Raw genomic sequence first — 12,713 nt, forward strand, 5'->3', positions numbered from 1 at the left:
CCTTCCCTGATGGTGTTTCAAAGAGAAGTAAGACATTCAGGAAACTGGGACAGGGGAGATGCGGTCCCTGCAGAGGCAGAGGAGGGGAGGAGAGGACCCTGCGGATGGAGAGACTGGAGGTAGGGTCTGCTCCACTTACCTCTTGCCTTCTTCCTGGCTCAGGGCTGGGTGGCCAAGCTTCTCTAGCCGCAGCGTCCTGGGTGAGGAAGGAGGAGAAGTCTCACATTTTATGGTGGCTTTATCCTCTCGGTTCTCTTCCCGAGACACTGGCGACTGAACAGACAGTGGAGCCGTCAGGGGATAGAGGGAGAGATCTCGGGCCTGTCTACCCAGCCCAGAAGAGGTGGAGGAGCGTGGAGAAATGCGGTGGGGAGGCCCTGGGTGCCTCTCTGAGTTCAGACTCAGACTGAAGGGCCCTGGGGGAGGAAGCCGAAAGGAAAGGGCATGGGAGCAGTGAACCCATTAGTACCTGGGCCATCAGGCAGCACTCACCAGCAGCTTCCTCCTATGCTTTCTTAAGTCACTGGGCTGCAAGAGAGAGGGATGGGTAAGCTTGGACTTACCATCTCCGTGCCCTAGAGCCAACCCCAGGGGAGCCCAGTAGTCTTAGGATGAGAAGATAGGATTCAATGCCTCACACAGGCCCAGAAAGAATATCATACCAGAGAGAGAAAAAAAAAAAAAAAAAAGCTAGCCTAGAAAAACAAGCCAGGGCTTATTTTTCTGGAAGAAAGGAAGAGGTGAGGGCAGTGGGTGAGTTTCTTTAGCAGTCTGGGCTTGTCCAAGGAAGACGGCAAAGAAGATATGACCTAGGCCCTTCTCAAACCCAGGACAGGTTGGTGGCCTGACATGTCGGGGTCTGCACACATCATGGGAAGACGACGGCAGGCCCAGCTGAGAGCACATGAGTCCTACCATCCCTTAAAACCTCCCCCGGTGCAGGGCCCAGTGACGCCAGGCCTGCTCCTCAGCTGCCTCTCACCAGGGTCATGACCCCCATTCGGTCCAGGTCCTGGGCAGCACTGCGGGAGGTGAGCTTAGGTGTAGAGCGGCCGCTGAGTGGTGGGGACGCGCTGGCCAGGGACAGGGCTGTCAGAGAGGTGGGGATGGAACCGCGCTTGCGCAGCTGCTTCAGGTTTAGGGCCTCCATGCTGCCACTGGTCACACGTGTCTCAATCTCCTCCGCCCGGAGCTCCGTGGACTCCTTCTCTTCCTGAATCATCCTGGAAGGGAGGCAAAACCAGACCTCACCATGAGACCCAGCCAGGACCAGGAGGCAGCACGGGCCGATGCCTGCACTCGCCACCGAGGACTACATGCAGTGTACACAAGGCCTGGCAGGCAGGCTTTGTCTGTCCCGCTGGAGCTTAGAAATATGTCTCCTTCTTGTTAGCTTGCCTGCTCCCTCCGTTTAACAAAAGCAGCTGCTGGGGAAGGAGGCAGTTTGGTTAGTGGAACATAAACCATCCTGAAAATCAGAATTCTTGACCTACCCCTAAGTACAGGGGTGGCCTTGAGTCAGGTATTTTGCTCTCTGTGCCTCAGTTTCCCAACATATGCAATGTCTGAAGTGGTATAAGTCAGCAGTTTCCAAGTGTAGGACTTTTAAATGATGCTGACCCCGCTGGGGTTTTCCCTGTGTCACAGAAAAATGAGAGAAATAATGAAAATGGTGCACGTGTGTGCCTGGGAGGCACTGAGCAACGAGTGCACGCACATACACATGCACACACTCACACACACTCCAGTAAAGATGCCCACTCCCTTTCACAAAGAAGGACTTGCCTTTATTCTGAGTATGTCTTTCTTACTTCAGGAATGTTAAAATGTCCTTTCTTTTGCAAAATGATTGTGATAATAGACAGTCCTTATAATTAATGTTTTACTTTGCAAAATAAAAAGCTGGTGGTCTTATGTTTGTACCTTTCTCTCTGTGTGTGTGTGTGTGCGTGTGTGTGTGTGTGTGTGTGTGTTCTTTGTAACTGGTCTGTGCAATACACTGAACCATTGAACTGGATATCCTGTACAGCTTATAAAGCTCTGATACACTTCAGCTCAGATATTGCCCTGCTGTGTGTCATCAACATTAATAAACTCATTAAAAAGGCACGATAGAATGAAAGTTTTCACAACTTTCCCTGTCACTGTTTCCGTTTGATGCCTCATTAGGGACAGGAAGCATGGTGCAGTGGACCAAGTTCAGACTTGAGTTTGAATCCTGGCTGTGTCACTTCTGTGTGACTTTGGGCAAGTCACTTAACCTCTCTGAGTTTCTGTTCCCTTGTCTGTAAAACAGGGATCATGCTGCCTACCTCAGGGACTGTGATAAGATAGACAGTGACATTTACAAAGCTCTCACCCTGAGCTGGCCTCAGTAAGCAGGAGCTACACTCTTAGTGGTTATGATCAGCTGCAGGGTTGCAGGAACACAGCGTGCATCCTCCTGAGCCCAGCCACATCGCAAGCCCTGAGAGGGGAGGTGAAGCCTGAGAAGTCCACTGAGGCCCTGCTCCTCTCACTCCGGCACTGGGCCAGCGGGCCTGATGACCCACAGAGGGTCCCTGAATTGTGGTATTCTAAGTTGCAGGTGTAAGAGGTGAGCAAACCCATATAGGATTTTTCCAACACAAAGGGCCCCCCTGCCCTTCAAGGCACTCCCCAAGCCCTCCAGCTGTGCCCTAACCTGATTTCCTCATTGATGGCATCCAGCTGCTCCTGCAGCATCATGGCCAGGGTCTGGGCATCTGAGTGGCCGCTGGGGGAGACAATGTCCGCAGAGCCCACCAGACCCCCTGGCTCATCCTCATCTGCGTCGGAGATCTCAGGGTCACTGTCAAAGGCAGGGGCGGCTGCCGGGGCCAGCATCCCAGGCAACGGAGAAGTCTCCCAGTCCTTAGCAAAGGAGGAGGGTAAAGGAGTCGTAATAAGACACCCAGATAACTGCAGAGCAGGACCCTCCCTACCTCTACCCAGCAGCACTGGCATCTCCTTGGAGCTTGTTGGAAATGCAGAATCTCAGGCCATACCACCAGACCTACCAATTCAACTTCTGCATTTTAACAAGACCCCTGGGTGGTTTTTTGTTTTTTGTTTTTGTTTGTCTGTTTCTTGAGATGGAGTCTTGCTCTGTCACCCAGGCTGGAGTGCAGTTTCGCGATCTCGATCTCGGCTCACTGCAACCTCCGCCTCCCGGGTTCAAGCAATTCTCCTGCCTCAAACTCCTGAGTAGCTGGGATTACAGGCACATGCCACCATGCTACCATGCCCAGCTAATTTTTTGTGTTTTAGTAGAGATGGGGTTTCACCATGTTGCCCAAGTTGGTCACGAACTCCTGAGCTCAGGCACACTGCCCACCTGGGCCTCCCAAAGTGCTGGGATTACAGGCGTGAGCCACCACGCCCGGCTGACCCCTGGGTGATTTGTTTGCACATTATATTCTAAGAAATACTGCTCCTGGCCGGGCGCGGTGGCTCAAGCCTGTAATCCCAGCACTCTGGGAGGCCGAGATGGGCGGATCACGAGGTCAGGAGATCGAGACCATCCTGGCGAACACGGTGAAACCCCATCTCTACTAAAAGATACAAAAAACTAGCCAGGTGAGGTGGCGGGCGCCTGTAGTCCCAGCTACTCAGGAGGCTGAGGCAGGAGAATGGTGTAAACCCGAGAGGCGGAGCTTGCAGTGAGCTGAGATCCGGCCACTGTACTCCAGCCTGGGCGCGTTTCAAAAAAAAAAAAGAAATACTGCTCTAACTGTTAAGAAGAGAGTCCAGACACAGACTGCTTTGCTGTGAATCTTAGCTCCACCAAATACTAGTTGTGCAACCACAGGAAAATTGTTTAACCTCTCTGTACCTCAGTTTCTTCATTTGTAAAATGGGGATGGTAAGGTACTTACCTTATAGATAGCTGTGAGGATCAAATGAGGAAAATACATGTAAAGCCCTTAGCACAGTGCCTGGCACAAAGCAAGCACTATATAAAAGCTATCACTTTCCATTCACACAAACTCAAAGGCTGACTACACTTAGGGAGCCAGAAAGGCCAAGCAGGCCTGACTAGACATTCTGCAGAGTTTCAGCTCATCACAGGACAGTCCGGCCAACCCCGAGAGGTGGCAGCTTCTCTGAAATCATCCTACACACCTATCCAGCAGGCAAAGGCCCAGAAGAGGGGAGGGCAGAGAACTGGGCTGGGAGAGCCAGAAGAGCAGAGAAGGAAGAAAGGGGGCCAGGGACAGAAAGGTACTCTAACACCCATCCTCTAAGACCCAAGCCTCCTAGCTCCCCCTCAAGGCTCCTGCAGCCTCTCAGCTCCTGGACAGCTGCTATGTTCTTATAAACAGAAAGAGTAAAGAAGTCAGGGGAGAAAGAAAAAGAGGCGCCTTCAGATTGTGACTCCCCCATCAGACTAGCAGTTTCTTAAGAGCAGAATGAATCTTCCCCTGAGACTAGGAGTTCCCTCTTTCTCCATCTGTATCTTCTAATGCCCCAGTGCTCTAAATGATATTTAGAGGACCTGGACTCAGGACAGAACATGACGAATAATTGCACTTTCCCAAAAGATCGAACTCGGCATTTTTCTGCCCCATATCTTTCCTCATTCTCCCCTAATCTCCCTAGGCAGACTCAGACAGCACGAACGCACAGCTGCTTCTCCGAAAACTCCAGGTGCCATCCCAAGGGCCAGTTAACCTGTCATCCCTCCCTCACCTCCCCCATGAACCACAGCTTTTGTTCCAGAAAGTTTGCCAATTCCATCTTACCCATGAAGCATCCCCCCGGCCCCCACGCCCAACCACCAGATACACACGCCTGCACGCCCAGGCACACGCACACACACTTCAGTGGGGCCTCAGGGACTGTTGGCTGCCTGCCAGCCCCCACCTCTTGCCCACCAGGAGGCCAAGGCAAGGGGGGGGGCACAGCTGTTGCAGCTGACGATGGCCTCAACCCCAGGGCTGCAGCTGTCGTTGACACAGGGGAGGGAAGGGGAAGGATTTGCCCCACACACCAGCCGTCTGCGTAACTGGAGCCAGGCACGCGGCCGAATTGACCCCAAACTCCCTGAGGAGATCCCTCCACCCCCTCACCTTGGCAGACTCTTCCCTCAATGCCGAGTAGCGGCGATGCACGCCTGGGGGTGCGTGTGTGGTTGTGCCCAGGGAGAACCGCACGTCTGCTGCACTGCCCATGTGCGACCTTGAGCGGTGATGGGGGAGAGAAAAGACAGGTGCTGAGGACTGAGAGCCCCGGCTCACACCCAGTGGGCCCAAAGAGTCAAGGGATCTTCAGCTCAGAGAAGAGACATCTTAGCAGGACACGGAGCTGTCATAAATGTCTGAAAGGCTGCCATGTAAGCAAAAGAGTAGACGTATGCCCTGGTGCTCCAGGGGTCAGAATGAGCCAGGGGAGAAAGCTCCAGAGAGTGGCTTTCCATCTGGCATAAGAAAGATCTTCTAATGGCAAGGGTTGGCTTATGATGTAACTGGTGGCTTTTAAAAAGTTGAGCTCCCCATCAAAGAGGTATTCGAGCAGAGGCTCTCTGGCCATCTGAAACACATGGCGCAGGAGGGCTCCAGGCACTGGGAGAGGTTGGAAGGGATGATGTGTACAGGCCCTTTTCACTCTGAGGGTGTTTGTTTTTTGGTCTTCTATCCAGCACTTTTCCTTGGGTCTCCCCATAATCTGGACCAAGTCCCTGGTTAAAATTCAAGCCAGGCATACCCTTATGCCTAGGAAGCTTTAGGAGGCCCTGACACTGTCAGAAACACAAGCTAGAGAAAATACTTTGACTGCCCCAAGAGTCTATTCCAACCCTGAGATTTTAGAACCCAAGCAACAATCCCCTGGAATATCTGAAAGCCTCCCCAGTGATACTTCTTTCCTGTGCCTTTCTACTTGGAACCCTTGAGGGAGTCCAGAATGAAGGGACACAGTGTCTATACAGACTATATGAGGTCGCTGGATGGAGAGGGAAGTTCCTGCATATTCCCCTTTTCTCCCTGCAACTCAGCCCCAATTCCATGATGTATCCAATGATTCTATAGTTGAACCCAAGCATTCCCAACCATTAAAAAAAAAGCCAAGCAGTGGCAAATGGCTTGGTGTACTGTTGGCCATATTTTACTAATTGAGGGGTTGTCTCTTCTGGTCAGGATGGGAGAAGTAGGAGAAATCCCAACTACTGTTACCTGTCTCCATCCTCTGCTTCTCTTCATACCCATATACAATAATTCCTGGTGAACATGGAGATGGTACTTAAAAGTCTCTCCCAACCCAGACACCCGCAGGCTTCTCTTCTTCAAGCTCAACATCCCCTTCCCTATTTCAAGCACTGCCCCTCCACACACATCCATATGCGTATTTCCATTAACCTTTCTTCACGGTAGTTCATCCCATTTCCCTGATAGAGCAAGCACATGATCAAAGGGAACGGCAAGGGTTCTGATCTAAGAGACTTTGGTTTGGAGAGAAAACAGCCAAGAGCCACGAACCTTGAGTGGCACCATCCACTTCAGTCTCCTCTGTCTTCACCCCACCTCTCTGGCCTGGGTACTGAGGACAGGCTCGAGGTCTGAGTTCAATACCTATTGCTCCACAAAATGTGGGGGAAAATCCAGAGGTTCCCTAAACATGGGCCTAATTCAAGCATTAGGAGGTAAGCTCCCTCTCTTACAATGGTTTCAAGAAAAGGGATGCCAAGACCGTAGGATCGCCACGGCATCTCAACTTCCAGTAAGGAAGTTTCTGATGCTTCATTCCAATCTCTCCTGCTGCCTTTCTGCCTGCTGCCTGAACTTGGGTGGTCCTTGACTCTCAAGAGAACTGGAATGAGTGGCCCTCCCTACCAGTGGGCCTTGTGGGACAGGGCTAAGCAAGGGATGTGCAGGCCTCTCTCAGGGGTGTGCCCTCTGTCAAGGAAGCAGAAACCATGGCCTATGTCCTACCACAGCAGGGACAGAGCACTGACTGTCTGATGACTCGCCTCTCAGCAGCCCTCGGAGGACAGGTGTTCCCTCCCAAACTGCCCAAGTAAGCTGGGTGACTTTGACCAAGTTCTCTGAGCCTCAGTGTCCCACCCTGAACAGGAGGAGGACCCTGAGGTCCTGGGCAGTCTTTTGTTGGAAGGAAGTCTCCTTCCGCAGGGTCCGACAGGACCCCATCCTGGCATGCCCAACCTCCGGCGCTGCAGTACCTGGAGTGCACGCCATCCACAAACGGGCCCCCTCGGCCCTTCAGCTGGTCCACCTCTTGGCGCAGCTTCTCAATCTCTTCAGACAGGCGGCCCTGTGCCAGCAGACCCGGGTGGGGGTGGGGGCCAGGGAGGGGCAGAGAGGGAGGGTGGGAGTCAGAGAGGGACAAAGAGGACAGCAGAGTTGGGGAGATGCTGAAGAATTTATTGCAAAGTCCAAAGCCAGGGGCCCCAAGCCAGGCCCACAGATGACACCAAAAGAGAAGAGGTCCAACCGGAGAGTGAGTGGAAGGATGGGCAGAGGGGCAGGGCCAGGAGGGGGTCTGTCTGGGGAGAGCTCTACTAGCCTAGGCCTCCTGATGCCTCACTACTGCACAAACGCACAGCAGATGAGGCTGGGCAGCAAGAGGGCCCCAGCGCCCTCTCAGACCTCACAGACACTGCCAAAGCCAGGACAGAGGCAAATCCTCCCAGAATCACCAGGCTCTGGCTGCACCAGGGTTTGAAGCTCCCTCCAAATCCTGCAGTGGAGCCCCTCACTAGGCCCTGCCTCTCTGCTGTCCACCTCTGCCCTACGCTTCTGGCCTCAGTTTCTTCTTTACCTGTGGGCAGTGATGCACCTACTATGATGGGCTCTAATAAGAAATCATGGAATAATGTATGTAGTGCACTAACATAGGCACTAACACTGCCGGGTATCAGAGCAGCAGCGTTAAAAGCAGGGTGTCCTTTCCTCCCTGCAACCCGGCCCTCCCAGGCTGGGCAGGGCTGGCCTCAGCCGGGTACCTTGTGGTGGTGCTGCTCCTCAATCTGCCGCTGGGAGCTCTCCAACTCCTGGATCAACGTGTTCTGGGGGAGAGCAGCCGTGAGCCAGGCCCCTGCCTTCCTCTCCCAATCCAGACCTGAGCCTCCGGGTGTGCAGTCTCAGTCCCTCCTCTCCAGGCTGGCTACCCACCCCAGTGAGATCCTGCCTGCGCCCATCGCAGTCCCGCCTCCCCCCATCCCCCGCCACACCCAGCACTAACCTCTCACATCCCAACCCCGCCCCTCCAGGCACCTTCTCCTCCAGGGCTGCCATGCGCTCCTTCAGGTGGAGTTGTAGACGCTCGTTGGACTCGCTGAGCAGCCGGTCCACTGTGTCCGACAGCCGCTTGTTGTGGTCCTCGTTCATCTTTTCCCGCTGGCGCACCTGCACAGCCACCTGCCTCGCACCAGGCCACCCTCCCAGGGAGGACCACCTTTTCCCACTGGGGTTCGACTCCCTCCCCTGGCCTCTTCTCATCCTCTGGCAGCCCCTCTCTCCACTCTCCTGACCACCTCCCCCCTCCCCTGCCAGCCTCCTCCCACTCTCTGTGACTGTGTCCCTGGCCAGGCCCTTCCTCCATGCGCCTTCCACAGACCGCCCTGGGAGCCTGTCCTGGGGGAAGGAGGGGACCTGAGGGCCCAGCCGGGTGCCCTCACCCGTGCCAGCTCCTGGTTCTTCTCCTCCAGCTGTCCCTCCAGCTGCCGCAGGTGCTCCTCAATGTTGCCATGCCGTTCTTCAGCCTAGGGGCAGGGATGGGTCGGTGCAGCCCGCAGATCTCTGTTCCTCCTGCTCAGGCCCCATATCCCCTGCACCCTGGTGCCAGGGTGGCCCTGGGGATCATGGCCCCCGGTATCAATGAAGTTCAGCCTCCACTTATCAACTTGGAGCAGGACCACCATCCCCATTGCCTTTCTTCCCAGGTACTTCAATACCTGCCAGGTCTCCCCTGCCTCCTCCTCACTCAGGCCTAGCCCTAAAACATCCTGGAGCTAGCAGTTCAAGAGACTGTAAATAATCCCCATGCTTCCAGAAAAAGCTCCACTTGAAAGCATGAGCTACCATAAACCTCTATGCCTCCAGATGGATAGAACCACACTGAAGAGCATGGACTCATGCCACACTGCCTGGGTTCAAATCCTGGCTCCCTCTTACCATCTGTGTGACCTTGCGCAAGTTACCAAACCTCTATGTGCCTTCGTTTCCACAACTGTAAAATGTGGGTAATAATAGCACCCAAGCCCACTGGACCATCACGAAGACTAAATGAAATAATCCAAGGCGAACACTGAGAACATAGTAAGCACTCAACAAATGTTAGCCTTGCATGGTTCCAGCTCTGCTGTTAAACCAGCCCAGGTGTAGTAATCTCCCTTTCCAGTTATGGGAGTCCAGAGATGGAGACCCTACTGTCTCTGCTGGCAAGATATTCTAGAGAGCCACATCTCTTACAGTCAGGAAATCCTTCTTTAAACTCCTCCTGCGATGACTCACTTGACTGTATTAATCATTTCAGCCCAGGCCTCCATGTCAGCTTTGGGAGATACTAAAGCTGACTGCTAAGCAGCCCACACATAACATCCTCTGCTGTGATTTCAACCCAATCCTTTGTTCCTCGAGGCTGGAAAGACCTCCAAGACCATCCCGTCTAACTCCACCATAGTGGTAAGGACACTGAGGCCCAGTTAAGGGAGGGGATGACTTTTCCCAGGTCGCAGAGACAGTCAGTGGCAGAAGCAGTCTTGGTCCTGGGTCTGCTGGGACACAGCCAGGCTGCGGGTTCTGTCCTCGAAGCAGCTGAGCTGCACACTGGCCGGCCAGCCTCTCCCTTCTGAGCACTGTGCCTGGTGCTTCCTAAACACCGGTTTCCTTCTCGCCACAGGTTCGAAGATCCCATATGAGACTAACCAGCTGAAAACACTCCTAAATTATTTTGATTAACCCCTGCATGTCTACATCCATGCATTTACCTGACTCTTCCGGAACCTATTATGTTTTCAGTCAGCATACCTCTCAGGAATTACTACTTCATGAAGTATCCATTAAATAAAATTATATTATCTTTTCTTCATCCTAAAACTGCAGGCTTCAAACAACCAGGAGCAGTCCCTAGATCTAGAAGCTTCAATTTGGCAATGAAAGATGTACTCAACCTAACTCTCACCCCTTTCCCCTTCAGGGATATATATACCATATCTCTTCTAGGGTTTCATCCTTCCAGAGATGAAATTCCTAATCTTTCTACTCCAGCCCCAAGTGAAAGAAAGTATTCACCACAACGGTGTAGAGGTTTTAAAAAAAAAACACTTTGCATCAACATAGTTTCTTCTCCTTCAAGTACTTTTATACCCCTTCTTATGAGATTGTCACATCCCTGCAGAGTGATGAGGACAGGGATTACTCTTCCAACTGACAGGCACAAGGCAGTGTGCTCCCTGGAATCACACGGCGGGAAGCAGTTTTCTGGCTCCTGGCCCAGTGCGCCTCCTGCGCACTCCCTTCCCTGCCTGGCTCCCTGAGAGCTCAGAACATGGAGGACAGAGGCAGATCCCAGGCCCCTGGCCCACTTGCCTTGGTGAGGGCTGCAATTCTCTGGGCCAGCTCAGCCTCCACCTCTGGCAGCGTCTCTGCCTTGCGCATCGTCTGCTGCAGCTTCTGCTCTGCCACCTCCAGCAGCTCCTGCAGGTGTCGGGCCTTCTCCTCACACTAGCATGTGGGGGCGGTGAAGTGATTCAAAAGGGAGCTCTGAAGCCCCCACCCCCACCCCAGCCTCAGCAGAGAGTAGATGACAGGTCAGAAGCAGCAAGGGACAATCTTGGTTGTTGGCTACCCGAGATGCCTGACTCCCCCTTTCAAAGGGTGACCTGTAGGACCCCAGGGGCTCCTCAGCTACCACCAGTAGGTTCACGAGGACACCTCCAGGGCTAAGTACAATGCCTATGCCCACCACACCCCGAGGAGGTACCTGGCGGTGCAGGGACTCCTTGTTGGCCAACTCATTCTCCAGCTTGTCATTGAGGTCATGGATGGATGTTGCCTCACGCTGAGCAGCCAGGTAGCGCTTCTCCAGTGTAGTAATCCGCTCTTCCATGTCCTCCTTCTGGGCCAGAGCCTGGGAGAAGACGGGAAGAGAGGGACGGTCACCAGCCTTTCCCTGCCCCTGTCTATGCCTCCCCACCCATACCTGGCTGACTGGAACCCATTAAGGGGCATGAGCTACACTCCCCTGTCAGTTTCTGGCCTTGGCCCACCCTTTCCATGACTGCCCCCCACAATGGAGCAAGGCAAGTAGGCAGGTGTTCAGTCTCATGCCCCAGAGCCCTTGCCTGGCTCTCCCTCCACACCCTCCACAATGAGGTCATGGAGCAGGCTTTCGCCTTCACACACCTCCCGGAGGTCCCGCTGATGCTTGCTGCTCAGCTCCTCCGACTTGATGAGGTCCCGGCGGGCCGTGCCCAGGTCCTCCTCGAGTTCAGTCACGGTTGCTGTCAGGGTGACCAGTCGCTCCCGGGCCTGGCTCAACTCAAAGTTCTGCTTCTCCAGGAGCTCCTGCAGCTCCTCCACCCGGCCCGCATCCTCCTCCAGGGATAGGGACAGAGAGCTCTGTGAGTCACAGGAGCATCCCACCCACCCCACTCCCCTATCCCAGGGGATGGGAGGAGGAACAGCACACCCAGAGCAGGTCACAGCTCTGTCCCCAACATCACAGCACTCCTCTGGCTACAACTGCCTCCCTCTGGGCCCCAGGAGGTCACTCCTGACAATGACTAAACACATTGCTATCCTGTGTCTCTCTTGAAAAACAAGTTTCTAGTTTTATCTGTTATGCCAGCCTCTTGTAACCCAGAAAGGGGCATGACTGGGGAAACAAAGGCTCAGAGAGAGAAGGAATCTTGCCTGATGCTGCCACACAAGTCAAATGTCACACAAAAATACTAACACAAGTCACACAAATCTACTAACAACTCAAGTAGATTCAAGCGTACAATGTGCCCAGCATGTGTTGGGCACTAAAATAAAAATCTACAGATTTCATTGCAAACGGGGTAGGGAGAAGAAGAAAGGAGAAGGGGAAATATTGGAGAAAGCCCCAAATTTAATTCAAGCAGTTGGTCTACTGAACTAAGGCAGGGCGGGGCCTCCAACCTCCCACCTTGGGGAACACATGATCCCGGCCACACAGTTCCCCATGACCTACCTTCCACAGGCGTTTTGGCCCCAGCTCCATAGTCCCCTCCTCTTCTGCCGCTCCATCCAGCACCCCTGCCCCCTGCTGCAGGGCAGACACCTGTAGGGCACAGGTCCCAGGGCAATGAGTCAAAGAGAAGAGAACCTCCCATACATTCCAGACCCTTCCACAGCCCCTGATTTAGTTAAAAAGTGTCTCCTATAAAGAGGTGCTGAGCCTAGCCTTGCCTAGCAGCTTCCAGCCATGGCAGGGAGAAATCCGATGAGAAACAGAATAGGGCACAGGGGTGAACCAGCCTGGACTTCCAGGAGCTGCAGAGAGTGAGCAGGCAGCTTACCTGCTGGTGGGCACCTGCCAGCTGCTCCTCCAAGGTGGTGACTCGCTCCAGCGCTGCCCGGAGCCGCTCTCGCACCTGCTCGAGGTAAGGGGAGATGGAGGAAGAAAGGGGGACCCCACTTGAGTCAGGCTGGAAGAGCCTGGGCTTGGTCTACCATCACCGAGCACAAGGGCAGTGAAGGGCCTACTAAGAG

At 53.9% G+C, this 12,713-nt stretch overlaps 1 protein-coding gene across 2 annotated transcripts in view; it reads right to left on the minus strand.

The window, feature by feature from the left end:
* PPFIA4 (PTPRF interacting protein alpha 4) overlaps positions 1 to 12,713 on the minus strand; it is a 52,725-nt gene that overhangs the window by 21,982 nt on the left and 18,030 nt on the right. For both annotated transcript variants that reach the window (XM_025384911.1, XM_025384903.1), the window contains exons 5-18: positions 12,521 to 12,595; positions 12,193 to 12,282; positions 11,382 to 11,573; positions 10,960 to 11,106; positions 10,566 to 10,700; positions 8,654 to 8,737; positions 8,250 to 8,381; positions 7,979 to 8,041; positions 7,196 to 7,287; positions 5,091 to 5,199; positions 2,684 to 2,892; positions 983 to 1,223; positions 493 to 528; positions 140 to 273 (exon numbers count right to left, since the gene is read on the minus strand). In XM_025384911.1, the coding sequence (XP_025240696.1) occupies positions 140 to 273; positions 493 to 528; positions 983 to 1,223; positions 2,684 to 2,892; positions 5,091 to 5,199; positions 7,196 to 7,287; positions 7,979 to 8,041; positions 8,250 to 8,381; positions 8,654 to 8,737; positions 10,566 to 10,700; positions 10,960 to 11,106; positions 11,382 to 11,573; positions 12,193 to 12,282; positions 12,521 to 12,595 (1,739 nt within the window). The remainder of the gene's footprint in view (positions 1 to 139; positions 274 to 492; positions 529 to 982; positions 1,224 to 2,683; positions 2,893 to 5,090; positions 5,200 to 7,195; positions 7,288 to 7,978; positions 8,042 to 8,249; positions 8,382 to 8,653; positions 8,738 to 10,565; positions 10,701 to 10,959; positions 11,107 to 11,381; positions 11,574 to 12,192; positions 12,283 to 12,520; positions 12,596 to 12,713) is intronic.

This window comes from Theropithecus gelada, chromosome 1, assembly GCF_003255815.1.
Source record: "Theropithecus gelada isolate Dixy chromosome 1, Tgel_1.0, whole genome shotgun sequence".
Taxonomy (NCBI): Eukaryota; Metazoa; Chordata; class Mammalia; order Primates; family Cercopithecidae; genus Theropithecus; species Theropithecus gelada.